This window comes from Hyposmocoma kahamanoa, unplaced genomic scaffold (genome assembly GCF_003589595.1).
Source record: "Hyposmocoma kahamanoa isolate Upper Pololo Valley unplaced genomic scaffold, ASM358959v1 92, whole genome shotgun sequence".
In the NCBI taxonomy this organism is placed as follows: Eukaryota; Metazoa; Arthropoda; class Insecta; order Lepidoptera; family Cosmopterigidae; genus Hyposmocoma; species Hyposmocoma kahamanoa.
In genome coordinates, this window is record NW_020654748.1 from 3,769,797 (window position 1) to 3,787,940 (window position 18,144).

An 18,144-nucleotide genomic window follows, 5' to 3' on the forward strand; every position below is an offset into this window, starting at 1 on the left:
GAGAGTCATAAAATATCTTACAAAACTAATATCTATATCATTAAAATCAGACAATATTTATACAGTTACTTCTCTTAAATCTTTCTTAAAGAATGTATGCATACATTCTTTCCAGCATTGAAGAGATATAGATACCTTGAAATACTTTTAGAAGATTACATTGAAAGTAAAAAGTTTTATTTAAAAGATAGGAAAAAAAATATTTACGATTTGGCTTGATAGATTTATTCCGATGCCGTAAAACTAATATGTATATAAAAAAAAATAGATTCTACAATCTAGATAATTGACTTTTCATTTCATTGCAATTACGCGCCATTTCGCGCAGTTTTATCACATTTTTGCCGAAACTTGAAAAAAGTACACTGTTTAAAATTTAATTTAAAAATGAGTAAAGTTCCATCAGTGATCCACTGGTTTCGCTTGGATCTGAGGATTCATGACAACTTGGCTCTTCGCAACGCAATAAACGAAGTATTAGTCTTGTTTATGACTACTCTTTCTGTTAGTTAAATTAATATAAGTATAATTAATGGCTCATCTTCTTTATTTCCAGGCAGAAAATCGCAAACATTTACTGAGACCCATTTATGTCTTAGATCCCAATATAAAAAGCAAAATCGGCGTCAACAGATTGAGATTCCTAATTCAAAGCCTACAAGACTTGGACACCAACCTCAGGAAACTCAACTCTCGCCTATACATCCTTAAAGGCAACCCTGTAGAACTTTTACCAAAATTTTTTGACCAATGGCAAGTCAAGTTCTTAACAACACAAGTTGACATTGACCCTGAAATTGTAGATCAAGAAGAAGCTGTTGAAAAAATAGCGGAAGAAAAAGATGTGTTTATTATTAAAAGAGTCCAACACACAGTTTATGATGTGTACAGTGTTCTTAAAAAGAACAATGGGGCTGTACCACTGACATACCAAAAGTTTATGTCCTTGGTAAATGATATTCAGGTCAAAGAAGCAAAAGATATATCAAAGGTTGTATCTGATTACTGTAAACCAACTGATGAAGATTTAGATGCATATGATGTTCCCAAACTTGAAGAATTTGTTGATGAATCCACTCTTACACCTTGTAAATATCCTGGTGGAGAAACTGAAGCCATTAAAAGACTTAATAATTACATGGCAAAGAAACAGTGGGTTTGTAAATTTGAGAAACCAAATACATCACCAAACAGTATAGAACCAAGTACAACAGTATTGAGTCCGTACTTAAGTCATGGATGTTTGTCACCAAAGCTGTTTTACCACAAATTAAAAGAAGCTGAAAGTGGGATGAAGCATTCGGATCCACCTGTATCTTTGATGGGGCAGTTGATGTGGAGAGAGTTTTATTATACCGCTGGGGCTGGAACAAAAAACTTTGATAAAATGGTGGGCAATCCCATCTGTATGCAAATACCCTGGGTGAAGAAAGAAGAATACATAAAAGCTTGGGCTGAAGGAAAGACAGGCTATCCGTTTGTGGATGCTATTATGAGACAACTGAAACAAGAAGGCTGGATTCACCATCTTGCTCGGCACATGGTAGCTTGCTTTTTAACCAGAGGAGACCTGTGGGTATCTTGGGAAGAAGGAGCTAAAATCTTTGAAGACTATCTCCTCGATTATGATTGGTCACTGAACGCTGGCAATTGGATGTGGTTGTCAGCATCTGCTTTCTTTTATAAATACTTCAGAGTTTACAGTCCTGTGGCTTTTGGAAAGAAAACTGATAAAGAGGGCTTGTATATTAGAAAATATGTGCCTGAATTGAAAAAATATCCAACGGCGTTCATATATGAGCCATGGAAGGCACCAAAATCTATACAGAACACAGCAGGCTGTATTATAGGTGAAGGTTACCCACATAGAATAGTTGACCATGAAAAAATACACAAAGAAAACATGCAAAAAATGTCATCAGCTTACAGAATGAATAAAGAAAAGAAGGCTATGAAAAGATCAATTTCATGAAAAAAAAAATGAATTAATTTTTGCTTGTTCAAGTATAATTTATATGTAAATCAGTATAAATTAAATGTTCCATGACGTTTATTATTTGTTTACTCGAGTTCTTATCCACATAAAATAAAAATTATACAGACAAATAATATTAATTCATATGAATAATATTAATACATATGAATTAATATTATATTATTATCCTTCCCATCTCAGTAAGTTTTTGCCTGAAAGTTTGTTGTTAGGTCAATGCCTGTTTATGCTGTAATAGTGGCACTTAACTGTATGATGATGATGAATGCTACAAAGAATAGTATCTACCTATTTAATTTTTTAATTCATCTAGGACCTATTCTTGCTTTTGTAATAAAGAATTTTGTGTTAAGTAGCCGATATTCGCCCTAGCCATAAAATGCTTGCTGCCGGACATAGGGGAATATGAATTATCTTATTTCTCCATACGTAGAAATACTCAAACCCCCAAATGAGTTATTTTACAACTTCATTTCCCACAAAATCCCCAATAAAATTTGTAATTCCCCACACATTTTATTAAGTAGCCTAAAATCGCCTTTCCCCATTTCAAATATTGCCGAGTCGCCGATCACTTTTTTAGTCGCCGCGCGACCCCTCAAAGTAACCTAACTGGCGAAAAATCGCCTAATCTAGCGACAGTGCCGTGATACATACGTACTTAAATATGTTGACGATTTGTGACTTGTCTTTCAAGGAATTGAAACTCTTCACCGCGCGCCGCGGGTTCATATCCTTATTGAAAAATTAAATTGTTTATATAAATAAGCTAATAAAAATATTAACACATTTTAAATTATACATATTTTTTCCTTTAACTACCAAAAGTTTTAATTTTTATAATAATTTGTAACATAATTTTCACTTGACAAAATCGTGAGAATTACGTGAGTTTTCATGGTGACTTTTCTGCTTGCAAATGATTAGAAAATTACAAATGGCTTCCGTTTTCAACTTTTGGACGTTCTAATTCATTGGCATGGTTTTATAATCAAGGTTCGTGTAATATTTTAGTTTTTATTGCTGTATTAGGTCTGTATAAAAAAACTTTCAGATCATATGGGTATAATGTAAACGTACGGTTTGTCGGATTAGAATTAACCTTGCTAATGTATAACGTGCCGGTTATATTGTAATTTTCGGAAGTACTAAATGTGTTTGTTTTTATACAGTATGAGGTTTCACATAAAGTACACGAGTCCAATTCATTGATATCGCTAAATTGGTGATCCGCAGAGTCTACGAAACAGTAATTTTACATGTCAAGAATCCGGACATATTTTGCATGTAGATTTTATTGGTTTACAGAGGTTTGTGTTATCGAGGCGAACGTGTTCGATTGGATCACTAATTATAGCAGTATTCGGTAACCATGGGAATACAAGACTTACAAACGTTTTTGGAGACCGAGGGAGTCGGTGTGGATTTATTTAGAATCGCCCGGAATCACGCCGGCGGGTTCCGTCTGGTGCTCGATGCGGAAGGGTGCCTTGACCGCCTCTACGGCGGATATTTTTCAGGTAAATTGTTTTTATTATTAACTTTTCTATAACAACAACATACATCTTACAGGAGTGGGCACATGCATAAATTAATCAACAATATTACTAAATGCCTATTAGTGAAATAGAATTTTCAACATTTACTTTAAATACTGTAGAAAGTTTTTATGATAAACTGTATTATTTAATTTAGGCACTGTTTGCTCTTGAAAAAAATAATACCCTGTAGCAGAACTTTACAAATTTTTATTCAAAAGCAAATGCAACTGCCTCCGTGTCCGAATGGTTACCATACTGGACTGCCATGCAAAGGTCTTGGGTTCGATTCCTAGCCTGGGAAAAATATGTGTATGGCCAACATTTATATCTCTCGTGAGTTTGGGTGTAATTTTGTGGTTGTCTATGTGTTTGTCCAAGGCAGCACAGGGTTTTCTTAGTGTGGTGCTATGAGTGTGTTGCGTTAAAAAAATGGTATTTCTGTACAGACTGGGCCTGTGGTGGACAATGGGCACGCTGTGTCCAATTTTTGACCACATTGGCCCAGGCACTGGCTGAGCATCAAGTGGCCCTGTGTGTCTGCTTCAATGGGGCTCATCCCACTCCCCCAGCTCTTCCTCACCACTGGATCCAGACCCAAGCCACATATAGACAGAGGGTTAACTCTGTTAGTATAACATTTTAGTTATTTTGCTGTAGGTGGGAGTTAAGAGAAGTATTTTATTTACTAGTTATTTAAAATAGTGCTTATAAAGCTTAAAAAAACATGACAATGTCCACAAAAGGGACGGTCTAAGGCAATGACCACTACTCCTTGTAAGGTCTCATGCCTATGAAATGTCATTTGCCATTCATTATAATCCACTATCAAATATATATAGAATGCTGATAAAACTAGTTTCTTACTAACTGAAGGTTATAAATTTGTTTCATAAAGGTTGTAGGCATAATGATATGCTTTTTCGTTAAAAGTGGTGATTAATGACAAAATCAATTTATTAATTCCTAGTGTATAAATATATTATACATTTTTTACAAGCAAAAAACGAAAGGAAATTTCTAATAACATCAAAATGAAAATTCACTTACAGGCATGCATATGTTTTTTAAAAGTTAACACTGCAGGTTAGCTGATGAGGATACAGGTTCGAAACAGGATAGCATAAATTTAGAAAGTAAACTTTTTAGTACATTCCTTGTGTATATATCATATGTGGTCATTTTGACATGCAAACAATACATGCATGCATCCCAGGTAAGGCATAACCTTTTGTAAACTTAAAGGGTTTATAAAAATTTGCATGTGTAAGCAAGATCATCATTATTTGCTTGCATGTATGGACCAAAAAGATTGTGACTAAGCATATTGGAGGTAGTGCAAACCTGTGCATAAACTATTGGTAAAAGGCGCGTTTCTGTAGATCTTACTCTTGTTTGACACTCCATGCGAAACAACTAAATTCTAAAAAGTGGCATTACTTGGCCAAATCAAGAAACAATGTCAAGTATGAAGCTTCATTCGCATCATGCATCTTTTAAATTGGCAAGTATTACTTATTTATTTATTTATATATTTACAAGTATTACTTATTATTATATTGACAATTATTGTTTTGAACGGATGGTGGACAAGAATGGGAGTAGACCCCTACACTAAACCAAATTTTACAGATGAGGGATTTAACATTGTTACTTTGTTATTTCAATGTCGGACTCATTTTTGCACAGTAAGCATTAATTTATGGACTAATAACAATAGATTCCCGTAAATCGCGCTAATTTGTTTGCCACTACATTTACGCGGATTGGAAATGACTATGAAAACTGAAATGGAAACTCTTAAATTCAATGCTAGTTATGCGTAATTGCGCCATCCTCGACGATATCCTGGATGACTAGTCAATGTTGCCAGATTGTCATAAAAAATTGTATGTGGCGTCAAATTCCGATTTGTAGTTGCACAGGGAATGTATTAAATTAATTCAGGTGGGATGCTCTGGATACTGCCCTGTAGTCTCATAGTACAGTGAATTCTCTTGTTTGAGACAAGCTAATTTGTTAGTTATTAATTGGTGTGGTTGTTTGGCACATTTTATTATGTTATTAATCTAGTTTATAGTATAGAGTCTTAGTTGAAATGGACAGTTTTGTATGAACAAATGCATTATGAATTAATATGGACCTTGATCATATTATATTCAGGTTCTGCGGCACATTATTACCAAAGGCACTCCACCACCAAAAGTATGGTGGGTCCCACCAATGGGATTGCATTCCTGCCTTCGAACTGCAATGAGATATCTCAATATTCCTATGGTAAGTGATTTTAATTATTATCCATATCTAATTACTGAAAGAGATTTATCAATTGTGATTAAATAAATATAAATATTTAGTAACATCACATATCGACTGTGAACTGGCAACTGGTACTATCTCCATTTTAACAACTTTACATGATGAAGAAAAAAATTGTTTGCGTCAATTATATAGATAGCATTTGGTTTATTAAATAAAAATACGTAGTGTGTGTGTAATAAAAATATTTAAAAACTAGGTATTTTTATTTAATAAGTCAGATGCTATATAAATGACGCAAACAACTTTTTTCTTTATCCTGTAAAGATGTCAAATTTGAGATAGTACCGATTGCCAATTCACAGCCAATATGTTGCTCTGATGCCAAAGTAAGCAACTAACGCATTTGTGTTATGGAAATCGGAAACAACGGCTATCGACTATATTTACCGTGGCGATTTACCAGCCATTGATCTATTGTTATCACCACTAATTGTAAGTCGGAGCTAAGAAATATAGTGTTAAAGGACTGGAGGATTTTCTTGACTTCGATAATTTGGTTGGATATCCTTTGGTTGTGGCCTGTGCCTTCCCAGGCTTCATACCATAGTAAGATAAGTATACTAATACAAGTATCTCTAACTCCATACTGAGGCACGGTTATGATGCATGTGCACCCGCCGCGTGCCGTGTACGGGCGCACACGTTCGCACTCGCGTTGCTTAGACCTTGTCCAAAAGAAGCGAGTCCGCCGCGAATCGGGTCGCGCCAATTAATACGCGCGTCGGCAATGTACAGGGCGCTTATACATCACGGCCACAAGCATCGCGCGTGTTTAAAATTCGCACGTAAATCGCATGCAATACGCGCGAGTCGCGATACTAGAAACTCCTTAGACCTTGTCCAGAAGGAGCGAATTCGCCGCGAATATATACGCGTGTCGGCGAAGTACTGAGCGCTTACACATAAGATAAGATAAATTTATTTCAATATAAGTTAATCTAATATAAGTAAAACAAATGTAAATAAAGCTATCATAGTATTCAAATAATAATTAAAAAGGGAATCTAAATTATACATTCTTCATACATTTTACATTTTAATATTAGCATCTAATGTGTAATTGCGATGCCTAAACTAAGTAAAAGTATACCTGTATTTTACATATACTTCTGCATGACGTCCACAAGCATCGCGCGACTTTGAATTTCGCGCGTGCATTACGTCAGACTTCCAACTCGCGTGAGTCGAGATACTAGACACTCCTTAAACCTTGTCCAGAAGGAGCGAATTCGCCGCGAATTCATTCGCGCGTCGGCGAGGCAATGGACGTTTATACATCACGTTGCACGAGTTTAAAATTTGCGCGTAAATCGCGTGCAATACGCCAGACTCTCGACTCGTGCGCATGACGCGAGTGACTCGTGCGATTCGAGATACTAGAAACGCCTTGGTTACGTCCAGTTTAGGAAATATCTACAGATTAAATAGAAAAAAAAACATCAAACGATTTCATGGACATACGAAAGTAATTTTTAAAAAAATGTTCTTGTGCTTTCTTCAATTTTGATACAAAGTTACAAATGTACTACGTGCCATACTATAATATACAATTGATGTACTAAGTACAATCTGCTTTTCCTTCGTTTTCGTCTCTTCTAGTGACGGTAAGCTAGCCATAACTCGACCACTTCGTCGCAAGTCTAAATTTCATACTGACTAAATCCGTCTTCAAACCCTCCCGCGTCGAAAACTTCTGGACGCGCCGTAAATTTGCGGACGATTCGCGGCAAATTCGCTTCTCCTGGACAAGGCATTGGTCGTCACACGCGCCTTTCATTATTTTGCGAATGTGAGCGTCAAGTCGCGAGATACAAGCCGCGCTGATACGTTTGCAGGGAGTTAACATACTTGTCCTGTATGAACATAATATAATTATTACGCCCTTTGCTTTTGGTTACTTTGTAAATATTTATTTATGTACTCTTTGCAATACTGAAAGCCTTGATTGTTAATGGATCATCATCACATACACATCAAGATAATATAGTGATGAAGGTTACCTACTTTTTTTGTATTTATTACTTCTTAAACAAAAACTCGTATTTTTAGTGGTATAGACGGCTTTATATGTGCCTTATGTTACAGAAAAGCCAACGAAAATTATAGTCTATCTAGGCAAATTCCAGTTTTCCAGAATATCGACATTCTGTATTTTATATGTACTTATTAATAATAATATTAATTGCAGACATTATAGTCCATATAAATGATAAATTACAGTAATGAAAGAATACATTTACATAAATTACAATAATTAGCAGGTAAAACATTTTAAATTAAGTTTGTTTTGGTTGCTTGTACGAGTATTAAAAATAACATAATAAAATTATTACTTAAATATTAAAAACACGTCAAAATTTGGTTTTAAAGGGAAATATATTTGCATCAACAAATTACCACTCCTTGCACAGATGGTGTCTTCTGATGATCACTGCCAGGAAGTAGTTGGTCTCTGCCGTGAGAAGACTTATGCTGGCTTAGTTGGGTGCTCTGGAGAGTATTTAGTTTTCCAACCACCCAGATACTTCAGCTCTTCACAGCTCAAACTTACGTACAGGGTAAGTTCAAGTATGAAACCGTTTTGCAGTCAAATGAAGATTATTAAACGATCGATCGATGTGTATGTTGTGAGTAGTACTTGTGTGATGTTATGTGTAACGTAGATAATAATGTGGACATTCCTTCCTACAAATCCCGGAACTTCTCGAAACTGCTTACATTTGAACATACGTATTATTTAATGAAATTTGCTACAAATTATTGTCTCAAAAAATAAAACAAAAAATATTTTGTAGTATAGGTGCGTACCTGCTCTCAAAAGGTTACTAGAACGCTTTGCACGCATATTTCGGTGCAGAAAGAAATAACTGTTTTCTCTACCACACAGCATAGAAAGCAAAATACGACAAACAACAGAAACCATTGACGTTATCAAATATTGGCGGTTTCTGTTGTTTGACATCTTGATTTCTTCTTTACTAGAGAACAATTACTTTAGTAAGTCCATATGTTTAAACATTGTAATTACATGTTATAATGAATAACTATAAATTAAACTGAATGTACTTGTATTAATTTTATTCGCCGCCTTATTTTATATGCATTGATATGGTGAATTATGAATACCGGGATTTTTTTTTGGTCATATCACGAAATGGGTACGAAATGTCCACACTAAGAATACGTTCAAACTTTAGGTAACTTAACTCCCTCAGTTCCGATCACTGGTTACGATACATGACCAAATATGTTTTTATTTTATTTTCTATTTACTTTATGAAATATACCTATATTAATATCCAGCAATCAATCATTCAACTTATGAGCTTGGTAGAGTAGGTAAGTAAGGGCTCGGGCACAATAACGATCGTATCAACCTTTATTTGAGTTACATCCCGAGATCCACAGGCTTGATGCATTGTCTTAAAATGTGTCCTACGGCTTGGAAATATTATAACTCTTGTCCTTAGTTATTTTGCCATATTATTGTCAACTATGGCTATATTAAGTCGCTTATTTTAGTCGTCATTGGAGACAAAAGAGTACATGGTTCACGAGCTGCCAAAACTGCTGGACGTGCCACAAGACCGGCTTTGCTTGATGGCCGCGTTGCTCGGAGGCACTATTCTATCGGAACAGAGTCTTACTGACTTTTACAAGCGATTGGGGATCACACAGAAAAAGGTACGCATAAATTAAGCCTTTTCCTTTAAAAATTTACTATAACTATTAAATGTCACAGAGTTTTACACAGCTTTGTTGTAAATTGAAGTTTACGACTTTCACACAGGGTTTAAATAAACTGACAGCTTGTTAAGTGTGTGGTGTATTCGTGATAAAAATAATAATATATGAATGTTTTACAATAAAAAATTTATTAATGCTATTTTTTATTTGGGGTGCCTTCATTTCATGCCAAGAAGATACGCATAGATTGCGGAAATTATCTTGAAAATTATGTGCAGGAGGTAAGTGCGAATTGGTGTTGTGTACTTGGTGGCCATCTACCAGATAGTACAGTAGTGTAGTGTAATGTAATGTGTTCACACGAAATGTGCAGTATGTGTACATTCCAATTTGAAAAAGTTAGGTAGGTGTAAATTTACGCATAAAATTATAAAAGAACACGTCTTGCCGTGTCAACTCCTTTGTATTAAACGTGTAAATGACGTATTTTGTGTTTGAATTTTTCCGTGACAAAATATTATTTTCTTAATTTTGTTTATTACAACGATTGTATAAAAATATTGTTACGCTTAGTAATAACTTCAGCGTAATTTTGCTCAACCAGATTCAAAAGAAAAAAATCTGTCAATACTAAAATGTTCAGTATTTTTTAATTTGTAATTTAATTTTGAAATTAGATAGCATGCAATGTAAATAGGTATGAAGTGTTGGACTGCACTAAGCGGAACTGCGTTACTCTTACCTTTGTATCTCCAGTATGTCTCCAGTACTGCCGCGATATTATGCGGTAAATAAATAAAGAAATTTGGTAGCAGGTGTGCTTTATTAAGCATTATATATTTATATATACATCTAAGGATCTCTCCCGTGATATACTGTCAGTTTCTCCTTATGGTGCAGCTGGTGCACTGTTAGTTAGATATATTTTATATATTGCACTGGTCAGCTACAATGCATTTCAGCTTTGTGTGGTCCAATAGTAAAGGTTATTAATGTTGTAAATCATACCAGTGGGCGCTGGAGAGTCCTAGGGGGCGGTAGCGTCGGATGCAATATTGGGGGTTGATGCTGTCCAGGGGGTGCTACTGCATTTAAAAAAAAACCTAAATTATCTATATAAACCACATTACATGTCTAGGTTTTTTCCCTTGTGGATTTTTGTGTTAAGTTAATATAAAAAAATACGTGTTTTCAATTATTTTTTGTGGTGGTGGGCGTTGGAAATTTTTTATCTTCCCTAAGTCGGTGGTGAGCTAAAAAGTTTGGGAACCTATGTTGTAAATGATTGTAATAAACATTCAAACTCGCGGTTTAAGAGCTTACATTTTTTTGAATACGCTATTTTCTACCAGCAATGTCCCCCCGAGACTCTGATCAAGAGCGTGTGCCACTTCGTGCGCGAGTTGGCCTCGGCTGACATCGACGCGGCCTGTGTCGAGATCTTCGGAGACCTCAACGACCTGCGCGCCGCCAAGCTCAAGCAAGCCGTGCAGTACTACTTGAATGGAACCAAGGATGGCTTCCTCAAATACAGAACTGCTTCTGGCAAGTTTCACCTATACCCAGTATTATATCTCAACTATAATGAGAATTTACTTATTGTACTGTTCATAAAATAAATCTTATTATTTATTGTAATATGTAGTATATTAGAGCCAGCCAGATAAGTATGAATTGATAGTAGATCTCATAAGTTATGATCTTATTGATTGCACGTTTTTTTATGGTATACTACTCGCCTGTCCGTAACAGTTGCATTGCCACTCAGAGCTTTAAATCGCAAATATCTAAGGGGAGGAGGGACTGAGCCCGTCACCCTGGGACATAAGTTGACAAGTCCCATGTGCCTGTAATTTCACTAGCACTTACTGCTAGGCGGCAGAAATAGGTAAGGTAGCAGTACTTCCGTGGACGAACTCTCACAAGGAGCTGTACTGCTACTAAAATGTTTTCCACATTGCACCAATTTATTGAGAAACACAGGAATGTGTCTGTATGATGTTTATTTGCTCATAGGGTATGGATAACTCCAAGCTTATGTAATCGCTTCTTTCCAGGACGTCGTCCGAAAACCAATAAAAAGAACCAAAATCAAAAGCCAGACATGAGCCCGCCTTCCACATCGGCGGATATGGACACCACCAAGCTAGCGACCGAGTCGACCGAACATGAGGTTTTTGTCATGCATTTCGCACCTTACTTTCGCAGCAGTCATCCACGCCTTTTCCATCAACACCATTGGCATCCATTGGCATTACTTTTTTGCATGGTCATACTAAAATTAAAAAAAAAAAAACAAGTGCGGGAGTGTTCCTATTTTAAAATTTTGTTTTCCCTTATTTTCATATTACTTTTTATTTACTCATAGTTAATACTATTTATTATTATTAATACCATAATTTTTCAATCTGTTTATTTACCAATTTAATTAATTTTTATTTTATTTTTTATCATCACTTGAGCACTTGGAACAGCTGAAAATGGCAATGTATTACAGCAAAAAGGCTTGGAAGATTACAAATTGGCTACAGCGAACGCGTCAATGAACGCCGACTTTAGCGAGGAGCGCGTCGTGGATCTCAACCATGCGATCGCGAACATTTCGCTGGAAGGAGGTGACGTCACCGCCAAACCTCAAGCCGGCGCTACCGAGGACAATAAAAAGCAGCAGCCACCGGTTAAAGAGGTTTGATTATAGCAATTTAAAAGAACATTATGATCAATAAACTTTGTTATGTTACTGAAAATACGATGTACAGCTGAAGATGTAGGAAAGTTTCGTTGTTAGTGACTCAAAACAAAATAATTAATTTTTTGGCTTAATCGTCAAGAAAATAAAGAATATTTTACATTTTATTGTAAATAAAATATCGAGCTTTTCATATAGTCAATATAAATTTCGTCGGCTTCTCGCGCTACATACACTTCAGTTTTTTAAATATTTCTATTGACTTAGCGATATTTTTCGCCATTCTAGAAAGCCGTTGATATCGTTTGATAGATTTTTATTAGCTATAATTTAAATAGTCACATAAAGTGTGACTGTAAGTGTAAATTCCAATTTGTATATTTTTTAACCGACTTCAAAAAAGGAGGAGGTTCTCAATTCGACTGTATGTTCTTTTTCTTTTTTTCTTTTTTTTTGTATGTATGTTACGCGATAACTCCGGTATTTGTGAACCGATTTTAATGATTTTTTTTTGTTGGAAAAGGGGTATTTCCATAGTGGTCCCATTTCATTTTGAACAAAATCATCCACCTCAAAGGGTAGCTGTTCACGCATGAAGATTCATTTTTATAAATAGCGCCTAACTTTAATTTAGGAGCAATTACTTTTAGCAATTATTTAGTTGATTTTGCTATTTCTCCAATTCAAGGCGTTATTCTCTCGATATACTTTGAGTAGTGTCGTAGTGAGAACCTATTTTTATTATCTCCAGTATCAAGACCTGTATAGTGGCGAACTAGGGGATATTTCAATGTAACTTGGCAAATAGACGTAATTCCACGTACTTTTGAGGTCGGTTTTTTAGTACTCTGTACTGAGATTATCTAGTGTAATTTTTCTAATCAGTATTATTAGTTGTTTAAAATTGATGTACACACGCCAGCGCATCAAGCTACACATTGACGTATCTTGTTCTGTTGCACTGGAGCCGATTTTCAAACAAAAATGTGTAGTCTGATGTGCCGTTGTCCGTACATATTTTTTCTTTCAACTATATAACATAAAGAAGCATATAGTTCGTTCACAAAAGTGTATACAATTCATAGATTAACAAATCAATAAAATCCTAATTAATGTAGTTGAATTTCTCTCGTCTAGCTTTTTTCAAAAGCGCAGGCGAGCGAAGCTAAGCTAAGTTAGCTTAGCTTACATAGCTGCATGCAACAAACTATGCGATTTAACTTGGTTACCTTAGTTCGCGGTATGAACTTATGTGTGAAAACTACTAGCTTCGCTCGCGGTGTGGCCTGCGCTGAATTCAAACCAACTTTAATAATAAATATTAGTAAATTGCGGCCGCTTTCATTATTTTTGTAGTGCACATGTGGGAACCCACGGATATCTGATTGCAGAGTCGTCAAGCCGTGGCGAGCAAGGTCCCCCTTGGCGAGGACCTCTGTCCGCCGGCCCCCGCCGAGGTCTTGCGCACGTGTGCCGAGCGCCACGCGCGCGGCCTCATGCACCCGCACATGCTGTCCATCCTCACGCACCGCCAGATCGCCTTGCCGGTCCTCATGGAGGACGACAACCACCGCGAAATACCCTCAATCCACCACTTCTTCAGGCCGATAAGGCAGAATGTGTATGCGATTCTCTACAATATGCATCATCATCGCTTTATGGCGCAGAAGGCTAAAGGTAATTTTTAATTCATGTAAGTTATCAGATAGAAACAATTACTGCCACCGTGGCCGAACGGTTACCATGTTGGACTCCCACGCAGAGGTCCCGGGTTCGATTCCCGGGCCTGGGGAAATATTTCTATGGCCTATATTTATTTCTCTCGTGAGTTTGGGTGCAATTTGTGGTTGTCTAATGTGTGTGTTCATGGAACCCGCGACACAGGGTTTCCCTAGTGCGGGGCTATGAGTGTATACGCGTTATTATTATTATTATTACATCACCACTAGTTTATTTATTTATTTATTTATTTTATTTTATTTTATTGTGACTCGGCAAAATGACTGCACCGCGCCACTAGTTGATTCTTCAGTTCTCTACACATGCAGTCTTACTTAGTACGTCTTCGAATATAAAACATGCAATTTGCTCGCGCCAACCAAAAACTAACCATAAAAAATTTCGTTGGCCAGTACAGCGAAACTTACTGTTGAACTTGCAGTTTCTTTTCGTAACCCGTGCCTCTACCACGAGTTTACTCTGACTGTTTTAGCTAACGACCGCGTAACTTACTTCGCACTTTTGTATGCAAATTATACAGCGCCCCTAGCGCTCACAAAGAAACAACATTTTGTATACAAACATTTTACTTTTAGCGTTTAACTGTCATTGTAATCTCATGGTAGACTAGATATGATGCCAGTAAATGATGAAATGGTAACCTTAATGGTGTTTTCTTATAAAAAATATTTGCGAGATTGGCGGTTCGAATTTAAATTCTAACCCTTGAACTAGTTGGAAGCTACCAACCCGCTACCAAACCCTCTCTTTAGAGGAGACCCCTGCCCAGCAGTGAGGTATAAAATGGCTTTTTTTATAATACCAAGTGATGGGACATACTGGTGGCAAGTGACACGCCTATCCGTAACAGTTGCAGTGCTTTAAATCACAAAGATCTTAGGGGCACTGCCACTGCGCGCATCACATTGAGTCATCATCGTCATCATCGTCATCATCAGTTGACAAGTCTCATGTGCCTGTAATTTCACCAGTACCGGAACCAAGCCGGAACCCGATCGCAGTAATACTCGCATTACTGCTTCACGGCAGAAATAGGTAAGCTGACAGTACTTCACTGGATGAACTCTTTCACAAGGAGCTCTACTGCTACTAAATTTGGATTGATGATGATTCTTCCACATGATCCCAAGCCTGCTTACATTACAAAACTGCCTCTTCGAGCCCTTTACCACACATGTATCATAAAGAAATCTTTCACAGTTGCTTCTAAACAGTAATCATATTGAAATTCCAGAGGAAGGCATATCCAACCCATTAGGCGAGAGAGGCTGCTCAGTGCAGATCGCTGAGTGGATCTACTCCCGAGTGAATCCAGGCAAAAGCCCGGAGATGGTGCCCGGAGTGGTGCTCGACTGGCCTGTACCCACTGTGCAGAGGCTTTGGTTCGGGTGAGCTTTGTACCTTGCTAACATGTCGCAATTGCACCCACGTTGTTTACTTATGTTGATTACATTTTTTTCAAATATCTAAGTAGTTCTAGTTCTTTCAAAAACTGGATGCAATTCAGAAACTAAAATTAATCAATAAAATCTTAATAATAATTATGGGTGTAGGGCACTTGAAATAGTATCTTAAAGAAGCGATGATTAATATGCATTGCTACAGGGATACACTTATAATAAGTGCATTATTATTGTTGTCCATCTTTGAATACATATTCGTCCTGCAATTGCTTATTACCTATTCTATGCAACACAGAACGGCTCAAGACGATAAATGCCGTCGAATGCGCGCGTTTCTCTCGTGTATGCGCTCCGACACCCCTCTCATGCTCAATACCTCGTACGTGCCGCAGCATCTGCTCATCCTCGCTACTGTTTTGAGGTCAGTTTTTAAATTATCCCAGTAACATGGTCTCACATTAGGAAATTCCATTGCAAAATACACAATAAATAAGTGTACAGTTTGCTTTCTTTATGTGATTAGCAGTGATCGGAATAGGTAGTGTATTTATTTATTTATAAGTGCTTTACATGTGTTGTCGTTACAAAAATATACTTGTGAATATACTTATGCACCTTCACAGGCATCGCAACGTGGAAAGGGAGAGAGGCAGACATTAATGCAAATTTTTCTTGAAAATACTCGGCCACATCGTAACAACGTATAGAAATTAATATTTTTTTAATACATTTCTGATTCTAATTTTAAATATTCTGGTAGTTTATTATAGATTTTTATTGACATAGGATGATGTCAGGAACTATGTGTCTTCAATTTAGACTTCGCTTGTGTGAGGTTATTTTTGTTTCGCGGGATGTAGTGCCGTTGCGTCTCACTGTATTATTAAACAATTTACCACAGACATATATCTAAATAGACACCGCAAGTACTGCGATTTGTATGAAAACGATCTTGTCAAATTTTTAGTACCTCCCATGACGTCACAAGCGCTATTTAGTGATGTGTACCCTCTTTCGGCACTAAAGCGATTGATTGACGATTTTTAAGTATAATGTTATTTTAAGAAGCCGTGAAATATTAAAATAGCAAAATAGTACCAGAATAAGGTAATAAATTCCTTTATTAATACGTGTTTTGAAAAAGAAAGTTGCTCCGGAAAACTAAAAAAATAACAACAACAAACTTTACTATGAACCGGATTTCTTCGGGATTCGGGAAATCACTTAAGTACTTTTAAAACTTGCCGTTGTTTGGGATAGGTTTCTTTTTTTTATAATATCAAGTGACAGGACGAACAAGTCGTGTGCCTGGTGGTAAGCTACACGCCTGTCCATAACTTTTGCAGTGCCAGTCATACCTTTTAATCGCATAGACCTGAGGGGCACTGCCACTGCACCTGTCAACTTGAGACGTAAGTTGACAAGTCTCATGTGCCAGTAATTTCACCAGTACCCTTATCCTTCAAAACCGGAACGCAGTAATGCTGACATTACTGCTGGGCGGCAAAAATAGGTAAGGTGGCAGTACTACCCTGGACGAACTCTTTCACAAGGAGCTGCTACTGAAGGTAGGTAGACTATATTTATCTAAACTTGACGACAAGTTTTCCACCAATATTTCGGAATATTAAGGATAATTCCGACAAAAAAAAATTTTAATCGTAAGATAGTCTCCACTTTCTGTCTCTGCTTCTTAGGTTTAGGTAAATACTCGTATACTTTGTCTATTCCGATCTCTGGTAATTAGTAATATAACAAAAAGAGTTGAACATTGACTGTATAGATATATTTTTTGTATGAATAAATGTTTACGTCTTAGTGAATATAACGGAATAATGGTAATTATATTGTCACATATTCGTATTCAGGTTTATCATGACGTCCCAAATCCAAATCCTGAGGCGGCCGGAGTTGGATGCCTTCCTGGCTACAGCTTTCTCCAGCGATCTCATGAACGCCTTGCATTTGCAAGAGATGACTGTGAGTATCATACTTTATCTTTTATGACCTGCAACTTTGGTCTCGCGAAAATGTGGTCAGTGTGCTAGTAATAATATTATTTCGACGAAACGTTTCTAGAGTAACTATTGTGCAATGCGTCAAAAAGTTTTTAACAAAATACTGGATCGATTTAAATCCCTTCCTTTGGCTACTTTTTTTTTACTTTTACAACATTTGTTCTACTCGTTTGACGAAATATAAAGGTGATTAATTTCAAATAGATGCGTACAACGATATTGTCTTGTTTTAGTCCAATCTATTTCTTAATGTATTGTATATTTGCATGCTCCTAATTAAGGCTAAATAGGATTAAGTTATCCAACCTAATTTTACCACCATCATTTATAACGTACCCACATTTATAACCAACATTTATAGTGTATATATATTTAATTAAAGAAAAAATATTCCTACTATAAAATAGATACAGTCTTATAAAGTCATAAGGCTTACAATAATTACAGCAGTCCAAAATATCTAGCTTTATAGTCCTTTGACTGTATACCAAATTAAGTTTAGTATAAGGTTTTTTTTATTTTTGACAGATTTGCTCGGTTTTTTGCCGATCGACACGTGATTAAACAAAACGATAAAATTTTAAGCAACGGACAATCGCCATCGTATTTTTTGTTGATTAACACTTGTGTGATCAGACATAAAATCGATCAAGTCCATGTGCCTGTACTGTAAGTTGGCACCTTAAGGGCGCATTTATTTGACACGAAATTCGTCGCGCGCACGACGCGCGTCACGTTAACTGCCTCCGTGGCC

At 36.5% G+C, this 18,144-nt stretch overlaps 2 protein-coding genes across 2 annotated transcripts; both read left to right on the top strand.

Annotated features, from left to right (window-relative positions):
- Positions 1-317: 317 nt before the first annotated feature.
- Positions 318-1,972, top strand: LOC113236835 (cryptochrome-1). Its single transcript, XM_026473033.1, has 2 exons — positions 318-474; positions 557-1,972. The coding sequence occupies exons 1-2, from the start codon at positions 388-390 to the stop codon at positions 1,970-1,972; spliced, it is 1,503 nt and encodes a 500-aa protein (XP_026328818.1). The 5' UTR covers positions 318-387.
- A 1,378-nt stretch (positions 1,973-3,350) lies between these two features.
- LOC113236644 (constitutive coactivator of PPAR-gamma-like protein 1) lies at positions 3,351-17,379 on the top strand. Its single transcript, XM_026472806.1, has 12 exons — positions 3,351-3,513; positions 3,981-4,159; positions 5,695-5,808; positions 8,265-8,411; positions 9,376-9,537; positions 10,893-11,085; positions 11,598-11,713; positions 12,038-12,226; positions 13,621-13,906; positions 15,204-15,357; positions 15,668-15,793; positions 17,241-17,379. The coding sequence occupies exons 1-12, from the start codon at positions 3,366-3,368 to the stop codon at positions 17,377-17,379; spliced, it is 1,953 nt and encodes a 650-aa protein (XP_026328591.1). The 5' UTR covers positions 3,351-3,365.
- Positions 17,380-18,144: the final 765 nt, after the last annotated feature.